Raw genomic sequence first — 11,461 nt, 5'->3', positions numbered from 1 at the left:
CTCTCTCTCTCTCTCTCTCTCTTTCTCCCTCCCTCTCTCTCGTTCTCCCTCCCTCCCTCTCTCTCTCTTTCTCCCTCCCTCTCTCTCGTTCTCCCTCCCTCCCTCTCTCTCTCTTTCTCCCTCTCCCTCAGTCTCTCCCTCACTCTCTCTCTCTCTCTCTCTCTCTCTCTCTCTCTCTCTCTCTCTCTTTCCATTCGTCTATCTCTGATTTAGTCTCGGCGCAGTCCCTTATCATATTAAAGGCCACCATTAAAACTCCCTCATTACTGTGTAACCAGCACAACCTTGATGGATCAAAGTTCACAAATACTTTTTCATCAAAACAAGACTCCACCTTTGCACAGTGGATTAAAGCAGTTTTATAAACAGGCCTGCTTTTTAAACAGTGATGGCACTTTACAGCTGGCTCCTTAGCAGCTATGTGTTATATGTTGCTTGTCCTGTTACATGGATTTGGCATGGATTCCTTCCTTTGTGGTTCCCAGTAAACTGTGCCATGGCAAACAAGTTTATCACTTCTGCTCAAAAGAATCCACTCACTTCCATCTGCACTAGTAATGCACTCGAGGGAGAACAATCCCAGATGAAATACAACCACACATGGCTCATGTATAGCAGCTCGACTGGTTTGACCACATAATGGTGAACTAAATACAAAAGCCCTATCTGCCTATCACTCCTGGGAAATGTGTTCAAACCAGACTCAAAACAAACAGTGTACACTGACCCTGAACTTTTCCATTTTATACATGTTTATACACTGGTTACTGGTTAATCTTGATGCATTCTTCATTTATAAAGTATTTGGATGCTTATCAGAAGGTTATTTTAGCAAGAGACTGTAGAATTGATCCTTACGGTCAACTCTGCTGCTAACTAGGTTCTTACAAAGCCTGTAGCAATGATGTAGTGCTTGACCACGGGTTGCTGTTACTCAGCATGGTTAATTAAGTTTACTTTAATTCCGTTGATTTTAACCTTATAATTTTATGTGAATAATAAAGCTGTCGAATCGATGACCGGATTTGACAACTCTGCATTCAAGCCACTTTGGAAGATAAGTTGTTGTCGTACTGTTGTGCTGTAGAACCAAGGTTTTAAATCCATCATTTTTTTAGAATGAAATTCTTAAGTTTGGAAGTATTATTCTTTACAAAATGAAACCATGACACCATCTGACAAATCCACTACATACATATTACTTAATTAAGTTCAAGACAACCAAAGATCTGGGATGCTTTTTATTTGTTTATATTAGTAACAGCTTGAAAGTCTTTTCCCATGATGAATTAGGATTTGTCTTATTTTTATTCGGAATTAAATCTTTTCAAGTGATTCAATGTGGTTCCCAGTTAAAGCTGTGCAACGATGAAATCATCCAGGGCTCTCTGCAGGGCAGACTCAGCAGACATGAGCCAGCAGTCCAGTGTTGTGGGAGAGACAATACTGTAGTCAACAGTGCTGGATCTACACAGGAAAAACACAAATTAATCTTTGTCTATCAGGGTAATGATAATTATAGCACTCTCAATAGCTCTTTATAATACCAACTAATAGTACCTGGTGACGTCAATCTCCTGGTCTTTGATCTTGAGTTTTGATAAGGGAGTTTGCTGCACCTCCTCATAAACTGCTGGCTTTAGAACTGAACACACAAAGGACAAATGATAAAGAAATGACTTATGAATCACTTTAAGAGACACAGTTCAAAAATATTCCTCTTTATTAATAAATTATTTCTTTATCAACCACCAAACTGGATGTAAATATTGATTCAATATATTGTTGACCTGATATTAAATCATAAAAGCAAATGCAACAGTTTTCCATGCTGTGCACAGACGAACATACGAACACACACACTCACCTAAAATTCCTTCAATGTTGTTGTCAGATGGCTTCTGTCTTAAAACCGGCCACAGGAATTTTTCACCGTCCTTCTCATGAACTAAGATAACAATGCGGATGTCTCCGGCTGCCACATCTACTTCCTTGTTCCTCTTAATCACTGTCACGCTAGAAAAATATTCACCTTGTTTTCATTTTTGTTGGACTTTTTTTTTTTTAAATCCCTGCACACCCACACAGGTCATTTCACAACTTCACTTTCACTCCCCAAGCTCATTATTAGAAACACCTGTACATCTGCTTATCCATGCAATTATCCAATCAGCCAATCATGGGGCAGCAGTGCAACGCATGAAATTGTGCTGATGCAGGTTGGGCGCTTCTGTTAATGTGAGTGTTTCTGAAACTGCTGATCTCCTTGGATTTTCACATGCAAGGGTCTCGGGAGTTTCTACTCAGAATGGTGCAAAAAAGACAATAATTCAGTGAGCAGCAGTTCTGTGGAAGGAAACACCTTGTTGATGAGAGATAGATAACAAATAAAGCAAAGAGCAAAGGGAGGCCGCATTCAGTATTTGTGAGGTGTTCCTAATAAAGCGCTTGGTGAGTGTGTCTTGGCTGAAGAGGTGCTAAGCTATGCAGGGCGTACGTGAGTTCACAAGATGCATCAGTAAGAATGATAAAGTGTCAGCAGAGCTAAGAAGGTGTCAATCAAACAGTCTTCACACTCCAATACATTACTGACGAGAGCTCTTATCATCTAGAATAATTGAAATCAGCTGTGGGAGTGTGCTTCAGTTATAAAAAGCAGTTTGCAGTTGTTAAGAACTTGCGAATTAATGAGGAATTCAACATCATGTGTATTGTCAGTGTCTGGCACTGCCCTGCCCTTTTGAACAGCTCCTTTTGATAAAACATGAATTAAACTGGAATATTTCTGTGCCTTAATTGGACATTTCAGTGTTTCATTTTCATTTAGCCTGATGTCAAACCAGAGGGACAATTGATTTAAAGTAAAAGTTCAACTTTTAAGGAAATATGCTTATTGGTTTTCGTGCTGAGACTTAGATGAGAAGTCTGATACCACCACTCATGTCTGTACAGTAAATATGAAGCTACAGCTTGCAGCTGCTTAGCTTAGCTTAGTGTAAAGACTAGAAACAGGAGGAAACAGACAGCCTACCTGGCTGTGACGTTGTAATGTTTCTTGGTGGACCACAGAGATATAAACTAAGTTAGATGGCTGCTGGTGGTATGTTTCATCTTTGTGTATGGACATGAGAGTGGACTCACTCCTTTCATGTAAATCTCAGCTAGGAAGTCAATAAGTGCGTTTCCTGAACTGTTAAACTAGAGTCGCTCTGACGTGACCTCAGGCCACACACCTGTACACAACACTGAGCATCATCATGGTGGAATTCCTGACCATTACAGTTCAAAGTCACCTTCCAACTGTGATGAGATCCTCTCCAGTGTGGTGCGTCAGTGTCTGTCCATCTTGTATAGTCACTTCATTGGTGTAAACCTCAACATACTGGTCAGCTTTGAAGTGGATGACGATTTTTGTGAAGCCTCCATTTGCTACTGAGTCAAGCTCACCGTTCACAGACAGCTCTGGTACAAAAGAAGAACAAATGCACACTTCAAACTAGGCGGTAAATATGGATTGAAACTGACACAAAGATTATGAGACAAAAAGACAACAATTTTCTATTACACATGGAGAGCGAAAGGTATATATCATCAATGTGAAGGAAAATAGTGACGGCACAAAGAGGAACATTACTGACCCCTGTTGGGATAGTGAAGTAGCTTTAGGCGGATATTTCCAGTGACATCAAAGCATAGTGGAAGAGACTGATTCTCAGTTTTTAGTAAAAACCTGTGGGATAGAGGAACTAGAGATACGCAGAAACACAGTCACGGAGCAGATGGAAACACATGTCCTGAAAATAAACTGCTTTTGCACTCAGTTGCAATTTAACCAAAATAAAGATGCATTACAACATGTTTGATAATGAGTATTCTATCCAAATCTGGACTTTGGTGGTGATCAGTAGATATGTACGTCTATTGTGGCACAGGCATCAAACAGTGTGTCATCATTTGAGATTTACATTTCCAAGGTAAAATCATGTCTGTGGCACTAGAGAATTAAATACATCTACTACTACACTCTCAGACTCACAAGATTGGAGGAACCCAAATGAACTTACCATCTATAGGCACAGAGAATAAAGGAGGATCCAGGAAGATAGGATCTGTCAGTAGTAAGTAAAGGCGGACATGCAAAAATATTAAAATAAAAGAATGGAATCTCTCTAACGAACGATGGACTGAATTTTGTTGCTGTTGGCTCTTTAATATGGATCTTTTGATTATAGCTTAATTAGGAAAAAAATTAGTTTTTTTCAAATTAATTGGCTTCATTCTTCTTGGGCTTTGGATAAAAACAAATAAAATTATATAAAATGGACAGGATTTGTTATTATGTAATATTATAGTGATATTGACCAGGAGTGTACTCAGTTTTGTTGTGTATTCGTTTCTATTGTCTTAACTAAGAAACTATTGAACTCTAACTGAGTTAACTATGTGAGGGAACAGAAACAGATAGATTTTACATAAACTATACAATGAATTAAATCAATGCATTACTCTACCAGTGGCTGCTGCCGGTGCCACAATGGTGGGCAATATATATGAATAATCCGCTACATCAAAATCCAAAGCGTCTTGAAAGGCCACTAGATGATCATTTTCTGTAAAAAATGTACACAAAGCCAGTTATATACATCTATATTACAAATCATTAGAGGATATTGTATTAATTGAAGAGGAAATTGCATTAATTGACATCTATATTCTGACAGCTAACTGCATCTTTACAACAAACCACTAAATACAAAATTGTATAAAGGCTTAATCTAATATTGATTTAAATACTCACAAAAATGTCATAATGTATTTTTTGATGTACTGTAGTTTTTACATAAATGTATTTTCATTTTTAATAATCTGTTGGTTCCTGTATTAAAATACATTCTGTGAAGGAACATATTTTTTTTAATATTTTTTCCACCTGTGGAAATCTTTTGGAAAACGCTTTTAGTGTCCATACTCTGAAGACATACCCTGAAATAACTTTTCTTTTTTTTTTTTTTTGGGGGGGGGGGGGGGGAATTTTTTTTTTTGCCTTATTAGGCATTTTCCTATTTGGCTATATGATCTTTGCACCTTTTATTGATTGATTTATCATTGGAGGGATCAATTTTACAGGGATTGTCCAGCCTTGGTGGAAGTATGCACTGCCTCCATGCTTGTTAGTTGAACATAGGTGGTGGTGCCATAATTACAAAATTTGAAGTATTGTCAGTCCAGAATTGGCCCAGAAATAAGAAGTTAACCTGCAAAGTTGTTTTATATGGCTGTGTGTGCAGTGAGCCATGAAGAGGGCGCCCGCTTCTCCTTTTACTGAAAACTGGAAAATAAAACAGTCAAATCTAATTATTAAACATCTGTTATTATCCTGCATATGTACATTTTTCATCTCATAATCATTTACATTTTTGTATGTTACATTTTAGTTACAGCTACAATATAACTAGTAATATTTAGAAACGTCTCTATAAACTTTGAATATTACACATTTAAAATTACTGCAGGTCTTGGTAGTATTACTTGATAAGAAATTTTCCTCGAGAAAAAAACTGTGAGATTTTGTATTCATGAGACAACTACCTTCAAAATTATTTCTAAAACTATTTTCCTTTTCAACACAAACAGAAGTAGTCCTACTCTGAGCGCTTTTTCCAGACACCCTCAGTGTGACCGACAGGGGCGAGACAAATTTTTATCTACATCACAATTCTTACATTGTGTATAGGGGAGGCTGGAAGGTAGAAAAGAGAGAGCTTTGTCTGCAGGCTAAGGCAAACAACTCCACCAGTCCCACTTTCATTTGTCAGTCCCATCACAGGTTAACAAGAACCTGCAATGCTTCTTCATACCTCCCAACCCAAGCGGACCAAGAGTGCGATGAAAACAGAACTACATCCATTTCAAAGCAGAGGTCTGTCATGTCAGAGACCAAACCTCACCAAGACTTTGCTAATTTACAAGGACTGAATGACCTGTGGTATTAGCCAGAGCACGCGCTTATTCAAGCAGTACCACTTACAACTCTTGCTGAATGATCCCTAAAGAAACATATAACTGTCGTAAGGCTTCCTCACATTGCTCATATAACTTCCCATCATGATCTCTCCAATGTCCTTGCAAAGTTTTATAACTGTGCCTCATACTTGCCGAGGTCCTGGCCTTCATCTGCAGGTTGCGAGCACACATGGCTTGGCTTCATGTTACTTCTTCTAGAGGTGATGTTATTATTATCAATACACAGTTAAATGGGCCAAAAGCTTTGACCTATTACTAGGCCTCTGCAGAGGTGACGGCGGATGACAGGCAACTCCATTCTCTAACCTGACCAGGGTTTTTATTTTACATACAATAAAATAGATGTAATGTAGTTTTATCAGATTCAGTGTATATGTATGTTATGTCTAATGTCATACCTGGAGTGAAGCCAGAATCATAAGCAATTCTCAGATTTTGGTCCCCTAAAAAGAAAAAGAAAACAACATGAATTTAAGATACAACATGAAAACAAAATAATCAATTGGTTAATCACTTAATTCTTGTTCATTGACTGTATTTCATGCTCAAATTTCTTCAGTTCAGTTCCACATCCAACCACTTGAAATTTTGATTTATCAATACCACAAAACAGATACAGGGAATCTATAATTCCATTTAAATTCAATAACTGTATTTCCGCATTGTAATTACACCGCCTGATACCAAATTAATGCAAACATGTCTCCTCTGAAATAAAGAGAAAAAGAAGAAGCTGAAATACTATTGATTTGAATTGTATTGTTTTGTTCACATTGTAGTTGCTCACTCATCCTGAAGCTGCCCCCAACTGGAACATTCCTGGAGGGGCTTGACCACGCCCTTGAACATATCTCGTTTGCAGCGGTTCCCCTTCCTTGGGTTTATGAAGCACGTCTGTGTTCTCCCCGGAGGCTTGGTGACCACCATGGATGTGAGCGGGGGCACAAAAGCCGTACTTCAGCGACAGCTCCAAGCCCTTTCCTCACCTGCTCCTTCTCAGGTTCAGATAACTTCAGCCTGTTGTCACGAGTCGTGTACACTATGTTTTAAATGTCATAGCTGACGTGACCAGTAAGGTGGAGGAAATTGTTTTCTTTTGAAACAAATTTTGCAGCCATCTGGCCATCTCCCACTTTTGTGCATATTCAAACATTGCTTGTTTAAATTTTCAGAGAAAAATCATCAGCTAGAAATGAGGAAACCTTGCTTTTGTTATTTCTGTATGAGCCCTGGGAAATGGCCAAGAGACTGACTTGAATCATAAATCACATTTCTACATTGATAATTGATAATTATTAAACATTTAAGTCATAGACAAAACATGATATCAACATCATTACTTTTCAGCAATTTTAAGATGTCACCGTCAGGTGGAAACTGAGATGGGCCTTCCAATATTTTTTTAAATTTCATAGACTCAATAAATCATTGATTATATAGAATATGAATAAATAAATACCTGATTCAAACAAGAACAAAGAGAAAAGGTGGTCGACATTTACACTCACTCTTTCTCCCAGAAGCTGTTTCACGTTGATAGGCCCAAACCCCTCTGGATGAAGGCCGTCAGATACTGTTTCAGTGGACTCCACAGTGAGTTTGACTCAGGAAAATGTCACCTTTCTAGTCCCCTGTCATTATAGTCCAAATAATTGTTAAGTATACACTGGGGACATTCATAACCCTTTGAGAATATTACAGCTGATGTGGCAGTGTGGATTGACCTTACTGAAATGGCCAGAACTTGTGTGGGCTGAAGGTTTCGATGTCATTGTCAGTGAGTCTGACCGGCCACCACGATCTCAGAGCCGTTGTAATACTGGCTGAAATTAGTCTGGGTTAGATTGGTCCCACCCATATAGATCATTGGTCACGTCCGTCAACAAAGGAGTGGCCACCTCTTTATAGAAACCCTGTTGACACACAGTGAGGCGACCCATAGGAATGCTTCATCTCTCCACAGTCAACTATGCTCAGTTTTGTCTGTGATAAAGTCGCAAGATTAAACATGATGAGCAGAGTATCTATCATGTGAAGGAAGGCAATTCAAAAACACCTTCAGCTGTAAATCTGCATCAGAGTCCTCATAAATCCGTCGTGCCACACCGTTGTTCTGCAGTGACATTGTCTTCAGGAAGTCAAAATTGACATCAAAGCCAAAACCAAGACAGTCAGCGTATGAGCCTGAGCCTTTCTGCAATTGGCCTATCTGTATTTGTTTCAAGATTCGTCCACCCCTGCAAAGAACACAAGACACGTTGGTTAAATAGGCAAGTCGAACTCAAATTCCCTGACACAGTACAATCAAACAAACTCTCCTGTGATAAGTGAAAGTGTGTTAGAGTGTGTACACGGACTTAATTGTAAATAGTGTTTGTGTCATTTAAAATGAAATGTCCAGATCTTCAAAGTTCCTGCACAGGTTGGTTTTAGTCAGCTGACAGGAGACAGGAACTGAGAAAAATACTGTAGTCAAATCAATGACAGGTCATTTAAAAATGGACTGTGCTGTTAGGGACCATATGTTTATTTCTTTAAGTTTTACGCATGTGTGTTTTATCATTACCGTGAGGTTGGTCTCCATCAATGAGAAGTATGAGGATCATCTGCTGAGCCTTCTCTGGGATGCGCATTCAGCATCCTCGCTATTCCTTCCAACACTGCTTCGTTAATTGTCTGTGGGCTAAAATGAGATGAGAAAAAATGTTTGAATTCCTTTTTCGAACATTCTCTGCTGGTCAAATGATTCTACACTCCAAAATAAAATATATCATTGTAAAAACCTCACCTCCTCTATCTGTAATACCCTGTGCAAATTTCTTGCACTATTCAGGTTTTTCTTGCTGGCCTGAACAAGTTCTGCTTCTCCAGTGAGAAACTGAGCAATCAAAAGTGATGAGGCCAAAGTAGTCATCCTCTTGCCAGGTCATTCAAGATATGGATCAATGCTTTCTGGTCTGAGGAAAAAAGATATTTATGCATTAGAAACTTTTATCAAGTAAGATACCATTTAATAATGTTTGTTTCATGTTTGTTCTAATTATTGTGTACTAAATAAAGTTGACTGTAAAAGTAACATACAGTAAATAAAAAACTAAAACGCTTCCTCACACTGTACCTGTTGTATTTTTCTGCCTGCATGGAGCCACTTGATCAATAACGAAGACAACATTCTTCGGTATGCGGGGAAGACTAGATGGAGCAAAGTGATGAACAAAGTAGCCACACTGGTCTTGAGGGGAGTAAGAAGAAAGTTGATTAGGAGAAAGAGACAGGTGAAGATTAAAATATCAACTTAAGAAAGTAGGCTACAGTATTTTAATCATTATTGTTTTAGCTTTTACTGATTATTTATTGTGCACATTAATAAAATATCAAAGTCCATAGTCTTCCAGGAAGTGAACTCGTGCTGTACCTTTGATGTCTCCCAGTGAGGCATCCCTGTTGACATCATAAACAATAACCAGATCTCCATTCATACCCTGCATTTTCCACCAGCTGTCGCACGTTTTCTGTTGGTCCTCTGTGGGTAAGAATGCACCCACGGCCTGGAAACAGGAAGAACAACAAATGGGTTTCATTGGTGAAAAAGAACTAGTCTCTATTTCATCAAATTTGATTAGATTCATCCATATTGACACTGCATTGGTGTTTGATAAACTGCTGGTAGAAGAAAAATGCAGTTTTGCCATCTAATAGAAATTGCTGTTGCAAATGTTGCATGTAGAATACTGTATATTAATATGGAATGGAGGAACACTGTCACAAGGATTGAGCAATAGTGGTATGTAACATTGTTATTATGGTTTAGGGTTAGGGTTAACAACATCATGAGTCAAACAAGCTTAAATATGGGCAGAATAAGATATCATTTCAAGTTAAATGCAATTCAGAATCATGTGTCATTGCATGCTTGTACTGTTTGTCATATGTGTTTTGGTGATGGCATTAGCCAGAGCTTTGGTGCTTAGTCCCTCCTTTAACCTCAATGAAACTTGATGCCAAGCTTTGTCGTTGAATGTACACATCAACCTGGCATAATATAAACGCAGTAGTTATAGAAGCTGGGGCCATGGAAAGATGTTTTACCACATGCATTATTTCTTTATATTTTTTCCTGGATGAACAGGAGAGTAGTATACCAAACAGGAAAGACACTACCTTGAAGTCTTTGACTGGTTGCATGGGAGCGAGCGCTGGATTTGCAGCTCGTATTTGCCAATGAGCCTGCTTTCAGTAGTTCCTCATATGTGAGTTACAAAAGTCACCTTCTTGTGAGCCAGCGAACAGTCACGGAGGTTCTTAAATTCCTCCAGGGTTTCCCCAAACTGCCAACCACAGACCTATAAACATACTTCCCTTATATTTAAATAAGAAACAATGTCTTTTGTTGCCCCTCATCACAGGTTATGAACTTAGTGTGGGTGTGAATTATAATTAATTCAAACAAACAGTGATTTTTTTTCTTCTGAGATTGTTGCATTGATGAAGGATTTTAGAGAAAACCTGAAGATATAAAGTATTTGCAAGAAAAAACCAAAAGTTGAGAAAAAACAAAAATAAATTGATTGAAGATTTTTTTTTTTTTTTTTTTTTTTTTTACTTTATTTTGTTCCTTATCCCAAGGACACATGAATGTGTTTTACCAAAATTCATAACAATCACCAAAAACCTTACTTAATGAATGGAAAATTCATTCTATTATATCCATGTTGTACCTTGACAAGCCAGCACTTTGGCCACGGACACAGCCTCTTCCGGCCTACTGCTGCTGAGCTTTGCTTCCTTAGCTTTCACAAATGCCATCATACAATCCTGTCCACTCTATAAACCTGAAGAAAGGACCAAAGAAAAAAGACCTTGTTTTATAAACATACTCCTGACTTGCCCCATGACTTATTTGCATATTCTTTATTTTTCTTATGTTCAATCTCATTAATGTTGAAAATTCTCATTATAATTAGTTCCACAGGTTCACTTTGCTTCACATACATTTCCTGAATTTACTAATGAAGGCTTCTTGGGAACCCGACCAAGGAACGATTCCTTTGATATCTCATACGCACCATTGATCACACTGACTTTGTTGATGCACATAGTAGAATAACGATGCGCGCGTCACATGTGATGTTTGATTGAAAGCTGTAGAGTCCCAGTCATCCTGAGCAAATTATGTGGAGGCACATTTCACAATATAAAAAAAAAAAAAAAAAGAACAAAACATACCATGTATCACTGGCTGACAACTAGGACTGACACAGAAGATCAGATTGAAGTGAAAAACACCAGTATTAGGTGGAAGGATCAAAGAAATCTCTCATTGGTCTAACCACAAAACACCCCATTCTCATTTTTTTCATTTTGATATCACAATTGATTTGCACCACTGTACACTAGTGATTACTATTTGTGGTGTGTGATCTCTCTCTTTTTTGGG

At 38.2% G+C, this 11,461-nt stretch overlaps 1 protein-coding gene across 6 annotated transcripts in view; it reads right to left on the bottom strand.

Moving 5' to 3' along the window:
* Window positions 1-1,227: 1,227 nt before the first annotated feature.
* The window catches only part of LOC111222922 (inter-alpha-trypsin inhibitor heavy chain H3-like), a 17,156-nt gene continuing 6,922 nt past the window's right edge, over window positions 1,228-11,461 (bottom strand). For 4 of the 6 annotated variants that reach the window (XM_022746832.1, XM_022746835.1, XM_022746833.1 and 1 more), the window contains 7 exons: window positions 4,512-4,610; window positions 4,065-4,109; window positions 3,639-3,746; window positions 3,294-3,462; window positions 1,868-2,016; window positions 1,561-1,645; window positions 1,228-1,467 (listed from right to left, as the gene is read on the bottom strand). In XM_022746832.1, coding sequence (XP_022602553.1) covers window positions 1,353-1,467; window positions 1,561-1,645; window positions 1,868-2,016; window positions 3,294-3,462; window positions 3,639-3,746; window positions 4,065-4,109; window positions 4,512-4,610 — 770 coding nt within the window. In that variant the 3' untranslated portion in view covers window positions 1,228-1,352. The remainder of the gene's footprint in view (window positions 1,468-1,560; window positions 1,646-1,867; window positions 2,017-3,293; window positions 3,463-3,638; window positions 3,747-4,064; window positions 4,110-4,511; window positions 4,611-11,461) is intronic. The other 2 variants (XM_022746834.1, XM_022746837.1) reach the window with 2 other exon arrangements.

This window comes from Seriola dumerili, unplaced genomic scaffold (assembly GCF_002260705.1).
Source record: "Seriola dumerili isolate Sdu_G_001 unplaced genomic scaffold, Sdu_1.0 BDQW01000109.1, whole genome shotgun sequence".
Lineage (NCBI taxonomy): Eukaryota > Metazoa > Chordata > Actinopteri > Carangiformes > Carangidae > Seriola > Seriola dumerili.
Note: the sequence above shows the minus strand (reverse complement) of the source record. Positions and strands in the feature narration are given on the sequence as shown.